Below are 19,441 nucleotides of genomic sequence, written 5' to 3'. Positions count from 1 at the left end.
TATATGTTATAAATTCGATAATATCTCACGCATAGCTTCTCTCCGCTACACACCATAATTTATTTGGTTTAACAAAGGAGTGTCGCTTCAGTCATCTTTGGTAGAAGCATGCTTTTTTTCGTACAACGCTATCTCATAACACAAACGTTACTCAATTAACGCGTCTGTTCCCTGAGTTGATGTACAACCACATGTCAGTCTTTACCATTTTGTTACTTCATCTTTCACAGCAATTATTACACATCAATTAAAACAATTATCTCATCACTAATATAAACGCAGCAATATAATAAAATCAAAAGACCGCAAATGTGTTGCCCTTTCTTATCCCCTTTTGTGATACAAAACTGCCTAAAAAATATCTTCCTTTAATACTCTGTATTTTAAATTTTGAAAGAATGCAGTATAAACAACAAAGAGGATAAATCTGAAATAATTCACAATTTGTTGAAACTAATTCTTTCACTTACATAAAACGATAGTTAGTCAACTCTCGAATTATAAGAAATTGCATCAATCACGAATTAATGATAACATAATTGGATCACAAAACTATAATAATCTGACTTAATTAAATCTAATTCATTTTCTCACACTCCGAATGCTTTATTGCAACTCATTCATTTCCATCATTCTTAAAATTGTCACATATGTCAAATACTACACAAATACATCAAAGTGTGACGAGGTTTCTATACGAAAAAAGTTAAATACTGAATAGACATTCTTTTCGCAATTTTACTTATTATCTATCAATATCGTCAATTAACATCGTCATTTCTTTTTATATAGTCATCTGTAAAAATTAATAGAATATAATGTATATAATTATATAAACAAAATTTGTTTTTTAATTGTATAAATATGTGTCATTATATTCAATAACTCTATTCGTAAAAGAGTGCTTAATTTATATTTTGTTTTTTAACAAATAGTATTTTTTAAATATGTTTTTTCCTTTTTCTTTATGATTGAGGTACCACTGGTAATAACAGTTGCTTTTGTTATTTTAGCGCGTAATCGCGTATCATTTCAATTACATTAATATCTTTAATGTACTCATAATGAAATGAGCTTTTGAGGCACATTCACCACATGTATACTCGTTATAAACAGTCGCTAAAATTTTCTTCGTATTGGCTAGTTAATCACTAATCGTCATCTTTATGATTATCGATTGCAAGAAGTGACGTTGGAAGAAAATTTTAACGGGAGTGTTTAATAAGTTATAATATAACTTATAATTTTACAGTTTGTCGTCCTCGCACTATAATCACAGACAATTCCAGTTTAACGCAACAAAACGATTCACCATCTTATGTGCATCCGCCTATTTCTCTGTTTCTCTCAATTAGAAGTAATAAAAATAAAATTCTATACATTGCACAATAAATTCTGCATATTGCACAAATCTTCGCGGAGAAACATTGATACTTTATTGAGACCCTGACCACAATGATATATCGTTTTATACACGTCCATTTCTGGTATCTATCCAATATATTTAAATTAGCATTGTAAGAATGCACTTTTCAATTATACATATAATTATTTAAATAGAAAATGGACCAAGATTTTTTTAAGAAGATGGGATGGCATAATTATGTTATAACTATTTATATATTTATATACGATATTCTAAAACTCTGATGAGATAGGAATGATGCGATGTTCGCGTTCTGTATAAACGCAGAAGGCAGCGGTGTTATAAAGATATATCTGTGTAAAATGCATAGGAAACAAAGTGTGAATTCATTGGAGCGTTACTGGACCAAGCATAAGTAGGAAAACTCTCTACTCGACTATAATCGTGGCAAGGCGTTTGGGCCGTTTGCCAGCTTTATGTCTCCTATGGACATCCCCTTCGTCATGCGCAACTTGCGAGGACGACTCGAACGACTCCGCGGAATTGTCAGAACCTATATCTCTGTCCGAATTTATTATTTGTTCGAGTTTACGTTTTCGCGATCGTGTCATTGGCCCGCTACTACTACTGCCACTAGCTTCGCTGTCAACATCGCGCCGATGTCGATGCTTTTTCGTCGGGATTATCGATTGACACGATTCATGGTCGGCATTGGTCCGCTTCTTCGCGGTCCTCTCCAATTCTTGCAGGAGTGAAAGTCTTATCGAGGAATTCGAATCGGAAGAAGAAGATAGGGAACTCAGGTACTCGTTAACAACTTCATCATTAAAATCGAAGACGCTTGGTGACGAGGTGGAAGTGTTCGGAGCACTTATTGTAGTGCTTGGTAGACGCAGCAACTGAACTGACGACGGACTCGATGAGGAAGAAGAAGACGGTCTCGACGTCGAGGAACTGGAATTGGAACGTTTGTGCTTGCGACGCTGTGCCAATTTAGCGGCATCGACCGCGCGTAATCGGAAACCCTCGCGCTCCTGCGTTGACGTTGAACTCACGGCTACCGTAGTAGTATCCGTTTGAACCACGTCAGTGACCGGTGTTACCGGGAGAATCGTTGCATCATGCGTTGTCAACCACGAATGGTACACCAGAGAAGCTGCGGTAAGTCTATTGTTGGGATCGATCATCAGTAAACCTTTCATTACTTGTTTGGCACCGGGAGACACGTGACTCCAAGCCTCGCTGTCAAAATTAATCTCACCGGCTCTGATGCGATTCGCTACGTTAGGTGTATCCGTACGGAAAGGTGGATTATCGGACAACATGAAATACAGAATAGTCCCCAGGGACCACATGTCGCAGCTCTCGTCGTACTCTTGGTTGGCCACAACCTCCGGGGCAGCGTACGGGAGCGTGAAGCAGGGCGTGTGTAGCGGCTCGCAGCTGTTCTTCATCCGGGCAAATCCAAAGTCAACTATCTTTACAGACGAATCTTCGCCTTGATGCACATATACGATATTCTCTGGCTTGAGATCACGATGCACTACGCCACGCGAGTGCATGTATCGCACTGCGGCTGCCAATTGCCGCATCACTCGCTTGGCCTGTCGCTCCGAGAATGGGCGCGGTCGTTGTAACAATTCCCCGCCCGAGAGCAATTCCATCACGATGTATGTGTGAAGTCGATCGTGGTGGACTTCTATCAATTTCACTACGTTCGCGTGACGCTGGCACGCACGCAACAGATTCTCCTCTCGGCTGCAATCCACCCGCCTGCTGACGATCTTCACGGCGTATTCCTGCTGGGTCTTACGATTACGACACCGCCGGCAAATTGAAAAACTGCCATCGCCTAGAGCTGGTCCCGCTTGATCTAACTCGTACGTCTGGAAGAACGTGGACTCCTCGAAACACGTGTTCAGAAGATCGGACAACAAAGGCCGTTGCGAACTGGTCTCTCCACCGAAGATATCCCTGCTCACCACGTTGTCGGTGAATAGAATCGAAGGCGCTACATACGAATAACCCTGTAAAAACATTCAAGTGAGAAATTTTTTAAATGATTGATAAAATCTATAAGTGTTACCGGCTATCCATTTGTTCAAAGTAATAATGAAAAAAATTAAGAAAACTTACCCTAAAATGTTTGTCATAGTCGCCATCAATAACCGCCGGACTGTCAACGACGACATTCATCTTGGTGAATTCGTCTGAAAAATTGCTGGTGTCCAATTCGTGCGAAATTTTCGGAATCAAAGGTGGCTTGATCAGTTTCTTCTCCAAACCTTCCCAAGTAAAGGCTGGTGCCGCATCTATGAAGAAGGGATGCTCCTTGAGCTCTTTAGCGTCGCGCGGTCCACCACCCAATCTTTGTCGTGGATCTTTGATCAGCAAACGGGTGATGAAATCGCTCACATTGGCACTCAAGTGGCTCGGCATTGCTGGCGGATCATTTTTCAATATCCTCCTCGAAATCTCTTGTTGGTTGTTTTTCTCGCCCTCCACCGTAAAAGGCGACGCACCGGTCAGTAACTCAAACGTTAGCACGCCCACACTCCACCAATCGACGGCCTATAAGAATACCAGCTCGATTGTAATAACATACATTTAAACATATATACGTGGCTATATTATACTATTAATTATGTCCAAGCCACAATCGTACCTTCTTTTACATATTTTATTTATAATGTGTAACTCTCTGAAATATATATTTTTTTATTTTCTGAAAATTTAATTTAATAATTTGTTTGTGTTCCTTAATTAATATTAAAATATTATATGATATAATTATACGCTTAATAATTCATGTATCATAAATTTAATTATCTCCTAGGAAGGGAGATAAACAGATTATTACCGAGTCGTCACCCGAGAAAAGAAGCTACAAAAGCGGATATGGGGATGAAATAACACGCGAGTTGGTAACGTGGAAAGATAGAAAGGTATCAACGTTAACTTACGATATCGTGGCCGTTCGGGCCCGCCTTTACCACTTCCGGTGCCATATACTCGATAGTTCCGCAAAACGAGTAAGTACGTGCATTGCCATTCCTCTCGTGTGGTAGGAACTCTTTGCTGAGACCGAAATCCGTCAACACGAGATGCCCATCCTTATCCAAAAGTATATTTTCAAGTTTGATGTCCCGATATATTACGCCAAGCTGCAGCATCAAATAAAATATTATATGCACAGATTCAATTTAATTAATTTCGTTTAATTCTTCGCAGATTGTTTTCGTTCTTCATCAAAGGTATCTTATTATTTGTTTATACGCGCGTATAACATTAGTATATTATTAATACATACGTCATGAAGGCGCTCGAGTGCCAGGATAATTTCGCCAATATAAAAACGTACGGCTTCTTCCGTGAAGCAGTCATGCTGATACAGGTGCGTAAACATCTCACCACCGGCAACATATTCTAGAAATAGAAAAAAATATCTCGTATCTCCAAAGTTCTACATCCTCAAGGAAAAGAAAAATAGATCAATTTTTTCTTCGCGTGCCATCTACAAAATGACATTTGACCAAATGTGAGAAAAAAGTTTATTATTTTATTAATAACTTTTATTTTTATTCAATTGCATAGGTATATAAAACCTGTATTTTATCCGTATATATGATAAATCTTTTTATCATGTCTGTAATGAATGTAATACCGAAATTGTTTAAGAAATTATTTTGCAAAGGAAAAATACTAACTAAATATTTATTTAGCAAAATCTAATTAATATTTTTTTATTTACTCCATTTATCTGTTTTCCTTTTAATTGGTAGATTCCTTTTTTTTTTTCTTTAGTTTCAGTTCCTCGCATGCGAATCTCACCTAAGATCAAACAGAGTTTGTCGTCGGTTTGGAACGCGTAATAAAGAGTTATCAGGAATGGGCTGTCCCTGATAGCCTCCAGGATTTGGCGCTCAGACTTGGTGTGCTCCGTCGTCTTCTTCTTCTGCACGATGGAGGCTTTCTTCAGCACCTTCATGGCATAAAGCCGTCCGGCGTCAGTGCCCGTGTTCTTCCGCACCAAGAAAACTTTGCCGTAAGCTGTATGAAAACAAGACGATCTATATTAGAAGCGTGATACGCGTCGTAGTTTCGAGATATTAATAATAACGAAGATTAAGAAATGTCGATATTGAAAAAGCAGCACAGTCGGGAAAAAATCTAAAGTATCGGAAATTAACTTGCGTATAATATACCGTGTAACAGAGAAACGTTTAAAATTTGATGTCTATATAACGGCACAAACATTACAATATCCGTTAGAAATAATTCAAGTGTTATTACTGCCGTTACAAATAGTTTGAATATTACTTATTACCGCGGTATTGTAAATATTATGATTTAGGATTGATTACAAATATTATCTAACTGGACCGCGTTTAGGAAAAGGCACTTTTTTTATTTCAAATGATTTCTCACCTCCGGTGCCAAGGACTTTCAGTAAGTCGAAGTGTGTCATATCCACTTTCTGGCTGCCGTTGTCCGCTAGATTTACTGTAACAGAAAAACGGGAATCTTGTGAGAAAGATTGATACTCGATAATATCCGATTAATCATAATATCCGTTATATCCTGACGATTTGGTAGGATTTCCGTTCGTGAAAACCGCACAAACTACTCGATGCATTAACCGAATGCGTGAGAAAGATCGAGGAGAAATATCTATGCATTTACTAAAAAAGAATCTATTTTCTAAAATTATAATTAAACCTTCATCTGTAATTATTTTCTTTTATTCCTTTTGTCTGCAATATGAGACTTTTTCGTTCAAGTTTTTTTATACTGTTTTAAAAACTTTCAAAAAGAGTTCACGTCATTATATTTTTCAACATCTCTATTACCTTATCAAATAGTTTTTAAATGTTAAAGGCTTTATTTAATAATAATAAAAATTCGAGCAAAAAGGAAGATCAAAAATAAGAGTAAAATTTCGCTCGTAACCTGTTTGCAGACGGAAGGTTAAGTTTAAAGCAAAATATTTTCAGGCATTTGTACCAAATGACGTTTGCTTGTGAAAAGTAGAAAAATGCCTGGTATGTATGTTATACATCGAAAGAGATGCACAGTAAATTGACTCGATTTAAATTTCGCTCCGAGTAGTCTAACGGCTGAACCGGAGAGTACACTAATTAACAATTTCTTCATTCCTAACGGTCGCATTCTCCTCGACATTTGCGTTCCTCGGCGACGCGGTTGTCGCGCGCTCCCAGACGCGCGAGGAGAGAGAGAGAGAGAGAGAGAGAGAGAGAGATTGCGGACGTCGTGACGCGCGCAAAAGCTGACAAGGCTTCTGAGCGAGACAATGAGGTGCTCCTGGCATTCATTTTTCTCTCGACGCCGCATGCGGCAGAGAAAGGAGGAGAAGGAAAGAGAGGAGAACGTGTATAATTCGATGCGGCCGAAGCGTCGCGTGGACGAACGGCGGCGCCTCGGAATGGAATGCCGCTTATTCGACGCGTGACACGCAAAGGTACAAGGCACCTGCGATACGCTGCTAATATCGGCAGGTGCGACCGACGGCCGTGAATGTGCATGCATGCACGTGAGCGATTCGCTGCGCCATTGGACGTGTACGCTTCGCTCTGTAGCGCGGACCGCGCGTTTATCGCCGGTTTCGCATATCAAAAGACATATGTCGTCCGTAATTAAAGCAGCAAAACGCACGTCTAATACACCTCCAAAGGAAGGAAAAACAAGTTGTAAAAAAAATTACGGAAGTACATATAGCGTTAACTGTGCGACATTAAGTGAGCGACGAGCGGGAGGGATTTCAAGCGCGGCTTTAGGCATTCATATATTCCATAGCAGCGCCGGCGCGGCGTTGCGATTATGTTTCAGCGTTACATAATTCGCGGAACAACTGTGTATGTAACTGTTGGCGGTGAACGTGGCGGACGATAAGAAGCCAAACGAGTAACAATATTGTCCAGTAAATAATAATGATTCTATCGTTATTTATTTTTCTGTCGCCATTCGGCATCGATCAAGTTGGAAATAAACACTCATTCCTGTTTTAATTCTTCAGAAAAATAGCTACTAATCACAAAAGGAACTGTGAATAACGAACGAGATAAGTAAATTTAATAAAAGAAAATACGAGCGAGAGATGTTCATCTCGTTCGCGATATACTATGTAGGTACGTAGAGTTGATTTCAATTCCGCTAAATGTGTTTGCGTTTAAGTATAACATCTGTAGAATATACGTTTAACATTTATATTATACGTCATACGCTGCGCGTGACGCATGCTTCATGTGGGAAAATTCCAAAGGGACAGCTGGGATTCGCGTCCGATTCTGGCGGACCACCCAGAATCTTTATCCCCGCAGTCATCTTTAAGCCGGTTACACCAGACTTCGACATTGAAGTTGCAACGTGAAATTGCACGACATAAGTCGGAGCAATTCTGCTAAGCATATCCGTTCACAGTGTCCCAGAACTGCAGCTTTCTTTCTATCACAGAGTAGCATCGACCTGATCGGTCGACTAATCGCGATCTCCTTATACTTTAATTTTCAGCCGCTAAAGGACAATTATCGAGAAACATTCTTTTTAACGACCTCTAGACAATCAATAATATTGTACAATATTTGATATTGCGATATTATTAGTCGTCCAGAGAGGATATATTGATATTTATTTTTAATAATCTAAAGAGAGCATTAATAATATTGTACAAAATAATTGTGTTATAATATCGATCGCCTAGGAGCCGCTTCACATTCCTTTACATTTTGTGCATATCTCTCGTATATACGTGTATCTTTATACTATTGTGCGTCTTTCGCTTATCTTATCTTCTTTTTTATCTACCTCTTTATTGCAAAGCAGTTAAGTGGGTCACAAAGTTCACGGACAATCGGAATCGAAATGTATACGATATCCTCTGTACTTACCATTTTCAAACTCTTTTATCGCCAACTATAGCAATGAAAGAAAAATGTTTTATATTTATGTCGCATGGTAAAATAACTATGATCAGGAGAGAGAGAGAGAGAGAGTTTCATTTTTATAGCAATTATTACTGCTATAAAGTAGTAATAATTATATTGATAGTTATGTGTCAAAAATCTATATAGTGATACTAAAAATGACTAAATAAATTGTAATTAAATTATAGTAATGGCAATCATTTTTTTCTCTCAGCACAAAAATAAAATATATCCACGATAAGATTCCCGCATTTGGTGTTCTTATATAAAAGGTGTAAGAGAATAACCCGGCGGTTATACATATCGTATATTAGGAAAGGATGACTAATAAGACTATCCCCCTCTCCATATTGTGCTCATTTTGTTGACTCATTCGGTGGTAACGCGAAAAAAATGGGAATCTCAAGATTGCGGCACAAGTAGGTCACGTTTCTGTTACAGAAATTACAAACAGCGTTGCCACTTTCACTTTTGTGTATATCTTCGCGTCTCTATACCCTTCCGTCGATTTTCTTTTTTTCTTTTTTTACATCGAGAGAGAAACCCATTTCTTGGTATAGGGAAGCGGCGAAAGGAGCCAATATGGAAGATCCAACAAGTTTCGGTTAAATCGGTGCAAGAAAATTATCGCCAGAGGGTTAATAAGATCTCATGGAAACCGTGCGGAAATTCTCGATAATCGTCATAATCTATGTGTGTATACAAATCTCTTGTACCGTTCAGCAAGTTCAGAACTAAACCTTCGTTACAGAAGTTTAACGTTAATGGTTTACTCAACGCGGTTTAACCACCTAATTAAGTCATTTCTTTAAAGCAGACGTATAATGAGACGTATAGCCCAATAAGTTGCACAACTCATTAAGATTTAATCAGCGTCTCGATGCCTTAATTAACGTCTCAAAATCGCTTTCAAAAAATCGCTAACGTATCGTACATGGAAAGTGTGTTCGCGTCCAAATAATTCGTCCATTATCCGTCATTGCAAGGAAATAATTTTACTCCAGTTGAAATACAATGAGTAATTAGGTCAAACTAATTACACATTATTTTTACAAGAGCAAAATCTATCTTAAGAATATTCCGCGATTGCGTAATCGCGCGTGCGAGCGGGAATCAAGAGCAGGTGATTATAGTCGGTGAAAGCACACGGCGGACGTGGAGAATCGCGCGAGGTTCGGGCGAGGCCCGGGCTCGTCCCGGGCGGCCCCGGCCCTGACTGCCAGCCCAAGAGAGAGAATGCATGTCAAGGTAGCGAAGGAGATCGCATCGGCGTGGCGCGGCGCGACCGACGTACCTATCTACGGACGTACCTCGCGGTTATCGCGAAACTCGCGGGTTCGCACACGCGACTCTCAGCGCGGCGCTCGCCCCCGCGCGCGCGCGCGCTTCCCAGGAACGCGCGGAATGACCCACTTAGCCGGATGAGTCAAGTTCGCGACGGAGAGAACTCGCGGAGGTATATCATCGTATACTCCCGAGGACGTGCACCTCGCCGGAGACAAGCGCGAGACGACCGATTCTCTTATTAAGCTTGAAGCTGTCCGCGGATCCGCCTCGATTCGACTCGCGGCGCGACGATGGGGCGGCGGCCTCCTTCGAGTCGGCTCTCGCGGTGACTCGAGGCGCGGAGAGTTTCGCCTCCCCGTTACCTCTCGGAACGGCATTCCGGCCCCTCTCACTCGCGTGAATAATGAGTTCCCTTTTTCTGACGCTCGATTGCATCGAGGGAAAAACAATCGGGGGAAGGATGCGTGTACCGTAATACTCGCGGAGCCGCGCCGGGGCGATGCCGATTTGCGAAATTGAAACATCATGGCGGATTTTCGTATCGCTCTGAAACGTACCGTAGGTTCTCATACGCATATATTAAATTAAACAAAATGTAAGAATTTAACGAAAAAGTTAAAATTCTTGCTCCATCTACTTTCTTCCCGGCGCGACGCGGCATCGGTATATCTATAATCTTACGACTGAGAAAGTGGGATTAGCGTCCGCTCGAATTCCAAGACGGATCTCAAGGCTCCTCGGTATTTTGTGTCATTCCGGCTTATTACATAATAGATTGAGATATTCCATCGAGTTCCGTGATTTCGCTACGATTTCGCCGAGGCCGCCGGATGTTTTTTCTTTTTGGAACGATCGCTTGGAAATTGTGCGCAACATGATGTAACAAAAGACAGGTGTAGTATTCCCGTGAATGCGCAGTAGAAGAGAAGCATTTGAACTCAAATTTAATTAGTTGTTCCAATACGTTACTGCTATATTATGTTGAGAACCCGTCTTATTATACCATGTTGCAGAAAATGCATTTTGAGGGCAACAGGGAGGAAGAAAAAGCTTCTCCTTCACCTCATTATCGCTTTTAATTCGCAAGGGGCGTATCCACGAACGCGACGGTGCGATCGCAAAGTACACACCGTCGCGGAAGTTCCGCTTTTGTCTGACCCAGATAGTCGGCATTCACTCACTATTTCGTAACGGGACTGACTACTTTCTTTCGCCGGCCGCGACGTCGGCTCAACTTCGCGTGTATCACAACATCATATATATATATATACATATACATGATAGTGGTGTGCATGAGGAGCCTTTTCCCCAATCATCTTCCAAGATCGGAGGACTCGCTTAGGTGCGATTTTCCATTCGCTGGTTAATTTGTAATTAAACTTAATCTAATAATAATGTAAAAATTGTAGTTTCCTACCTATGATTAATATAACTAAAAATTTTGTATTAAATAACTTTTAAAATTATCACTACGAAACCACTGATTTAATAATTAATCATAGGCAGAAAAAGCAATTTTTACATTATCATCAATTAGTGAGAAGTTTAAACTACAAGTTAATCAGGATAATGGAAAACCGGACCTTAAAGTGTTGTGCCCTGACTTTTACTCTTTGTGATTGAGGAATTTTTATCGCGGCATACAAAAGAGATATCCGTTTTTCTAAGTATCGACAGGTTCATCCGTTTAGTTATCAGTAAGCTTGACGTTGCGGTAAAAGGTCGCAGTAAAATAGTATTAATGTAAAACAGTTGCAACACCGAATGACTTTATAGTCGTAAGAATTGATCACGAATAAACGATCGTTTCGAAAGTAGTGCGAAAATTTAATTTGAATATTTAGTTCAATTGAATTTGTAATATATAACTTTTAGTAAATTACGAACAAAGTCATTTATTAATTCTATCTGTAAAGTATGCCGCTGATACGAATCATTATCGCAAAATCGATACTTCCATCTTGATAAATAGAAATAAACATGAATAAAACGAATGACACGTCGAGAAGTTAAAAGTGATAATTTTGAAATTTTTTTAATAATACGTTTTTAAATGCTACAATTGAGAAAAGAGAATTATTCTTCGCAAAAATATCAATAAAAAATATAATGCATAAATAGCAATCAAGGAACACATTCATATAAATAAATGCACGCTTTATTGAGAGAATCCTTTCCTCATCAAACTTTTGACAAATGCAAAATCTGTTCTATTCTAAGGAAAGAACAAAAACATCTAAAAATTTATAGCTAAATATAAAAATAATTTTATTGGACCAACAAAATAATTATATAGAATGTTTAAGTGTGAATGACACAATTGCAGAGTTAGTTATGGGCACTCACGCGCTGTAAGCTTTATTTCACCTATATCTGTATCTTTCATTACATGAGGAAGAAAGCTAAAGTGCAGGGTTGGCTAGTAACTAGTTAAAACGTTAAAAGTTAAAAAAAAAAGTTAAAAAGTTAAAAACTTTTAACTTAACTTAGTTAATTTTAAATGCATTAAATTTTAATTTAACTAAGTTACTTTTAAACGTTAACTTTATAACTTTTTTTTAAGTTAAAGAATTTTTTATGTCTTTTAAATATCTCAGGAAAATAATAAGATATAATAAGACTAAGGCCGGAATTCCGAACATAGTCTAAATCTCAAGGAATGTCTTAAGATGCTAATACGGCCCTCTAATTGGCTTATGCGGTTATGCCTTATGTTATAAACCTTAGTCCGGATCTACAATAAGTGTTTTAAGTCTTATGTCATAAGAAATTGTAATTACAGTCAAATATTCTTCTCGTATTCGAATTTAATTGATCAATTTCTTATGGCTGAAGACTTTTTAAAAGGTAAACGTAATAATCTATATTGTAGTAATTTAATTTCATTTTAAGAAAAATTAAGACATTTTGATCTAAAAAATAATTTTTTTCGAAATTAACTTTTTTTTAAACTTGAGTTAATTCAATATTGATTTAACTTACGTTAAGTTAATTTTATATTCCTTCAACTTTTAACTTAACTTTATTAATTTTGTAAAGCCATTAACTTTAACTTTATTCAGTTAAAAATAAACATTAACTTACCCAACCCTGCTAAAGTGAAGCTTACAGTGAGCCTCCAAAAATAAATGCTGCCAATGCTGCAGGAAGATTTATGGACCTTCTACAATAAGTCACAGATCATAAATTATAAATAATTATAAGCTAGAAATGGACCAAACACAGTCGTCAATTTTTAGTTTCTTACTTTTGATTTATGGCTTACTGTAGAAGGCCTATTGTAACATTCTGTAGCAACTAGTTTGAACGTCCTATATAATTATTTTGACGATCCAAACAAAATTATTTTCAAATTTGTATTATATTTTTGGGTACTTCAAAATCGTTCTTTTCGTGCATAATCGCAGATTATTTATTATAGTATCAAACAATAAGGCAAAAGATCTGGCGAGTAATCGCTCCGTATCCATGTCTCGGATAAAGTGTACGTGTCTGCTGTCTAACAACAATTACGTAAAAGGGCAGTCAGAGAACCGCGACAGGATCTATTCTTCGCGACGTTAACGAAAAAGAAACATTAAGTGGACACACGAGGGAAGAAGAACCGCGTGGCCGGTATACCGTGGCGCAACCGTTACTTGGTACCGTACTGCCTCGGCGCTACATACATTCCACCATCCTACTCGTGGCGGCCGTGGGCCGCCTCGCGGCACGTGTGGGGCGGTACACGTGTGCCGAGAGAGGTTGCGGAGAGAGAGAGAGAGAGAGAGAGAGCGCGGTGGAGCGGTAGCGGCAACTGCTACCTCAATTAATTGAAGCGATATGGAAACGCCGCCGCGTTGCGTTACGTTGCGCCGCGTCGCGGGTATGAGCGACGAATCGAACGGATGGGCACGGCCGACGAGGAGGCTCCATTCATCGCGTATCAAAAGTGTCTTCGTCGCGAGCTCGGCGCGAGATTGAGGAATTAACATTACCGGAATTCCCCGTTTTCTCGAGCGAGAGATTCAGCGAATCGAAAGAGGGGAGGAATTCGACGAAGAACGCGCTCTCGACTACGTTCCTAGTCTAATATTAATGACACGGTGTATAGTGTCGCTGCACTTGTCTTAGCGCCGAGAGACAAGGTTGATAGAATATGTCACAGTTACGGAGATCTTTGATACACATCGACCTTGATGCCAACCTTGGCGGCAGGAGTAATGAAGATCGTTCCTCAATACGGAATAATTGAACTACGTATGTCGAATATCTTATTTCTCTCGCAGATAATTCAATACGTCACATCATGCTATAACAATTTCACTCACCGACACTGTCATCGTTCCGTTCGTCATGAAATACACGTGATGTATCCCTTTCACGGCTTTTTACCGCGCGTCTGTAACATTCGCTTCCATATAGGAACTGATGTACGAAAGTTGTAGCCGTGGGGGTCTAATGATAAGATCAGCCGCATCGCACTCTCTCGTGTATATATAGTGCATAATTTTTTTAAGACTAAATTTTTTTAATACTCAAGACGTATCCGATATAGACGAACAACGCACGAGACGGGGAGACGCTCTAGATAACCATTCCGGTGTTTATCAGTTTAATATCACGCAGCGAAGGGAGGAGGGGTACACGCTTGATATTGATTTGTTGCGATTTTATATTTAGATCTACGACTCGCGTCGGATCGGCTTGTTTACTCGCCGGTACACATCTCGACCGGCGCGCAGAGAAAAAATAGTCGTCAACGCCGATCGCCGTGCGACAAACGGGGGATTTCGAGTCCATGAACTCCAGCGTCTCCCCCTGGAGAAAAAGTCGTATTAGAACGATACATATATGGGACAACGCACGCATGCTAACACGATAAAAATATATTGTTGCTTTCGATGTACATTTTAGTTGCCTGGCGATGTTGCGACAGAAGCACTGAGAGTGTTTTGTTAGAGAAGGGCGCGCAAAGAAGAGTCCTCACTATTTATTACTTAATAGGTATACTTACTCTCTAAATTATTCTGTTAATGTATTGAGAAAAGATTTACTAAATCTTAATACATATTTTTGTCAAGTACTAACTAAACGTTTACTTACAGTAAATAAATATTTGCTCAATAAAACATGATGGTTAAATCATAATAATGATTCTTGCAGCAAGTAAATAAATGTTTACATTTGGTAAATATTTAATTAGTATTGTGCAAACAAATATTTATTAAAATTTACTACAAATTAGTACATTTTTTTTAATGTATGTGTTTGCTGCAACGAATTAACCACGTCAATAATAATTAAAATCAATTACGAGAGATGCTAAAAAATTGGAAGAAACGTAAATTTTTAAATGTAAATAAATTGAAACAAGTAAATTATTATTATCACGTTCTAATAGTTACAAGGTAATGTGAAAATACGAAGATATATTATTTTTGTCTAATTCAAAAGAAAAAAAATATAAATTTTTGTGATTGTTTCTGTATAAAGGTGCGACCCTAATTTTTATAAATATGCATAAAAATGCGAATAAACGTTTTACCATGCCGATTTCACAGTCTCTACGATTAACACAAAAAATTAATGCTCTTATTAATTTCTAGTCTAGTATCAATAATAGATGTTATAATCGCATCAAAGATCAAATATAAAAACACGAAGATTCTTCCTGATCATTAGCCTTATATAAAAGACATTAATCGTTGATAACGTATTAACATAGACGTGTAAATTCAGCGAAACAATATCCTTGAAACGTTCCGTGTCTCAAATTTAGATAGCTAAGCAATTTTATGATTAGAACGATATATCTACATTTAGGTGTTATAAATACATCAATTGTAGCTCTTCAAAATATAAAATAATAATTCAATAGCTATTGATTAATGCAGAAGTTAATGGAGCGATACCTCAAAAAGATATAAAACGTCTCAAAAATAGAAATTGCTGCTTATTGAAAGATAATAAATTAATTAAAATAATAATAAATGAGGAATTGTGTATAACGTGATACGATTCGCAAAATTTTCATACAAAAACTTCCACGAAAGGAAAGTCCGGTTTATTAAGAAAAGTAGATTAGAAAATATAGAGACGAACCTTTGGATTCTCGGTAAGAAGCGCGTCCCGGTAAATAAAAATTGAGTGAATCCACTTGAAGTTCGCAAGAGCCGCGCGTGTCGCGATGCTTAAATATTAATTCGCCTTATGCTGTAATTATGCCAGAGGAAAGCCGGCCGCCATCGTCACTCCGCGATGACATAACGAACATACCGCATATTACATGCATGTCACTCGCGTTGTCTCTCTCGCTCTCCCGTTGCATCATCGAGTTTATCGACAAGTCGCGTAAGAGCATCCGCGACGTCGAGCACAGACGGCGTCGTCGTTGTCACGACGTGAATAATTGATAACGAGAATAATTCGCTCGAACGCTTTAATATTTTAATCCCCTAGAATTTTCCTCTCGGGAATTCTCGGAACCGAGCAACAACGGTCATCCGGACCCACTTCTCTCCCTCGTTTCTTTTTTTTTCCCCCCTTTCCGCTCTCTTTCTCTTTTTTCGTTATATGAACGTATTAAGGTTGCATAATAGTTCGTTCCGTCAAACGCAAACACGGCTCTGAATTTCTGAACGAGGGCGTTGCTAATTCTTTTTTCTCGTTCAGCGACGCGATCGCAAAACTCACTGCCTTACTAAGCGTCGCTGTTAGATATTTTTATCACATGATATACAGTGCACAATAATATAATAAAGTATCCCGCGGTGATTATAAGTGTGCGCCAGTGTCGGTGAATATGTTACGTGATGGTGATACAGTGATTCTCAGACCACGATTACAGATCTTTCCGACGCGACGGTTGGTTTCCAGTCACTGGAACGTGTAATCGATCTGCATATAGTTTGCGATCAGACAATATTAGATTTCTCACTGACTCAAGTTATAAACTAAAGTTATAAATAACTTTATTCACATCCGTGATAAATCGAAAGAAACCTTTTCTCCAATCTCGATATCGTATTATTCAACAGATCGGCACAATAAAAAATATATAATAAGTTTAATAAAGAATAAAAAATATTATAGAAAGTTTTCCTTCGAAAAGATTAATAGATTCGATCGTGCATCCAATTTTAATTTATTTCTCATAAATTTATTTTTCATAAATTCGCGACACGTGTGTGTTCCATAATGCTAAATTAATCGTCCATATATTAATGGATTATTTAGTATACACATAAAATATGTTGCAATCATTATTTCACAATATTGAATAAATATTTATTTATATTTATCGAGCAAAAAGTTTTCGTAGTGTTATTTATTTGATTAAAATCTAAAGATGTATAATCGCATCGATATTAAATAAAATTAGTCTCATAGAAACTGAGACTAAGATTTATTTTCCCATTCTCTCATATTTTGATATTTTATTTTTATTAATATTCTGATTAATATATTAATACAAATTATTACGTCAAAGATTATAATATTTTTTACTTTTCTTTGCGCACTAGCAATAAATACTTATACTGAATCATTTAATTGAATATATGTAAATATAAAAAATGGTAAATTTAACTTAAATGTAAATCATTTAACACAACAATATGATAAACTTCGATCCAAAAGAAAACATTTTTCAAACCTTCTTTCTTATTACTTTTTATTTAATTTTAACATTTTCTTTCTCTTTCTTTAAATTTTATCTCAATATTTTATTTTTACTAAGCTCTTCTTCTTTGTTAGCTACAATTTCTTTTCGCAAGTTGTGTCACAAAAAATGCAACACAGAACCAATCGATTTCGACAAAATCCCAATGTCACAAATGTAGTACGGTCGAATGCGATTATTGTCGAGTACACATGCGCGATGTGGGTTCTATAAATAGAAAGATGCTTCGAGCTATATGCATACGCGAATTGCTAAATTTAGACATTTTCAGGGATTTTTGCGAGACAGTCGTGTACTTCGGCAATGCACGAATAACAGCCAAACAATTAGCGCTCAACTTGTATGGATTAGCATGATCAATTTTTAAAAAAGCGTATTCATAATAATTGTAAATATGCCCTAAATCATTTCTTTCAAGAATTTCTCTCGTATAGTTAATAAATTATTTCAATAATAAAAGACATTCCCCCAAAATGATTTAGCTTTCACTTTTTTAAAATAAAAAAAGTGAAATTTATATCTAATAGTCAGTAACAGAAATAAATTCTTTTATTTCGTTTTAAATTTAAGTTTCAGACCATTTTTTCGAACATGTCTTCGATGTGGAAGACTATCCAGAACAATTCTAGACACAGTGCTAAATAATAAGTTCTAAATGGAAAGATACCATCAATGTTTGTGCTATAAACGTCGCGATTCCGGCGACCTTAGAATCATTTTCCTCGTTATCGATGCCAAGAACCGAAATGTGCCACGTGGCCTACTTAACTTGGCGCCCACACGACAACTTTTTTCTCAACCATAGCAATTCATTAATTATTTGCAAATTTATGGCTTTGAATATTAAACATTCGACAATATTCTGTTAAAAAATGTATTATGTATTGATTTAAAGGCTAAACATTAAAATACATAACTTTTTTATATTAAACTTTTTTGTTTGTATCTTGCATGTTATTTCAATAACAAAGTACGGTTAAAAAAATAATGATATTTCAAAAGAGAGATCATGACTTAATCTTTAACATTTAGCAAAAAAATTATTTTCTATACCTTTCTGCATGACAAAATTACTTTTTACTTTTAAGCAAAAAGAGAAACAACAAAGTAAATACAATGTAAAGCAATGTGCAAAATAATATCTACCAGATCATGTAATACTAAACTTTGATAAACAATTTTCAACACAAACAATTCTATTATATGTATATATACATATCATATATACAAAGATTACAAAGTGTCCCGAGAGATTCTTCCAATCGCTTTTGTATAGATAGGGCAGACTAAACTGAGTCGAAAAGTCCTCTATTATTTTGTAAATTTCGCAATGGTTAACGAGATAATAATTTTTAAAGATAGTCGAATATTAATTGGTCTTCAATCATTTTTTTCTCAAATACTATCAATTTTACAAAAAAATAGCGAGAGATAAAAATTATTTATTTTCTTCTCATAAAATTCTGAACATTTTTTCAGAATTTTTCCAGAATTTTTGAATACTGTATTTCTTATGTCGGGGTAAAAATAGTTGCTAATTAGAAAATGCAGTACTAAAAAGTTAATAAAAAATTTTTAGAGTTCTATGAGAAGAAGATACACAATTTTTGTCCTTTGCAGTTTTTCTGTAAAGTTAATAGCATTTGAGAAAAAAATTATTAAAGACCAGCTATCGTTAAAAACTAATATCTCGTTAACCATTGCGAAATTTGCAAAGTGCTACAGGACTTTTCGACTCAGTTTAATCCACTCTACACAAAACGATTGGAAGAAACTTTCGGAATACTTTGTATATATATATATTTTTTTTTAAACATATTGAATTATTTTTTTATCTATTTCTCTCCTTTCTAAACTATTTTTTATTTATATGTACACGCTATTCTGAATTTTTATTGTCAATTATTTTATTATTTATGAATTTTATTATTTTTTATTACGTATGTCAACGGTGTTATACAACGGTACGTTCTAAAATCTAAAATAATTCTATAAAATACAATAAATAACGAATAATAACACGGCTTAATTATGAAGCGCTAATTATTCAGAGGAATATGGGAGGATTATTATAGGGATTAAATTTTCGAAAAGGATTTCCTGTTCGCTAAGGGCTTCTGGAGCCAAAGTTGGCCGAGGTGTGAAAGTAATATGCATGTTCCTGAGCACATTATATATATATAT

At 36.9% G+C, this 19,441-nt stretch overlaps 1 protein-coding gene across 1 annotated transcript in view; it reads right to left on the bottom strand.

Moving 5' to 3' along the window:
- Positions 1 to 1,705: 1,705 nt before the first annotated feature.
- LOC108778103 (ribosomal protein S6 kinase alpha-5) overlaps positions 1,706 to 19,441 on the bottom strand; it is a 40,306-nt gene continuing 22,570 nt past the window's right edge. The window contains exons 2-7 of the mRNA XM_018545199.1: positions 5,795 to 5,869; positions 5,198 to 5,416; positions 4,677 to 4,792; positions 4,330 to 4,530; positions 3,503 to 3,937; positions 1,706 to 3,393 (exon numbers count right to left, since the gene is read on the bottom strand). Coding sequence (XP_018400701.1) covers positions 1,795 to 3,393; positions 3,503 to 3,937; positions 4,330 to 4,530; positions 4,677 to 4,792; positions 5,198 to 5,416; positions 5,795 to 5,869 — 2,645 coding nt within the window. The 3' untranslated portion in view covers positions 1,706 to 1,794. The remainder of the gene's footprint in view (positions 3,394 to 3,502; positions 3,938 to 4,329; positions 4,531 to 4,676; positions 4,793 to 5,197; positions 5,417 to 5,794; positions 5,870 to 19,441) is intronic.

This window comes from Cyphomyrmex costatus, unplaced genomic scaffold (assembly GCF_001594065.2).
Source record: "Cyphomyrmex costatus isolate MS0001 unplaced genomic scaffold, Ccosl1.0 scaffold480, whole genome shotgun sequence".
NCBI lineage: Eukaryota > Metazoa > Arthropoda > Insecta > Hymenoptera > Formicidae > Cyphomyrmex > Cyphomyrmex costatus.
This window is presented reverse-complemented; position numbering and strand designations above follow the sequence as displayed.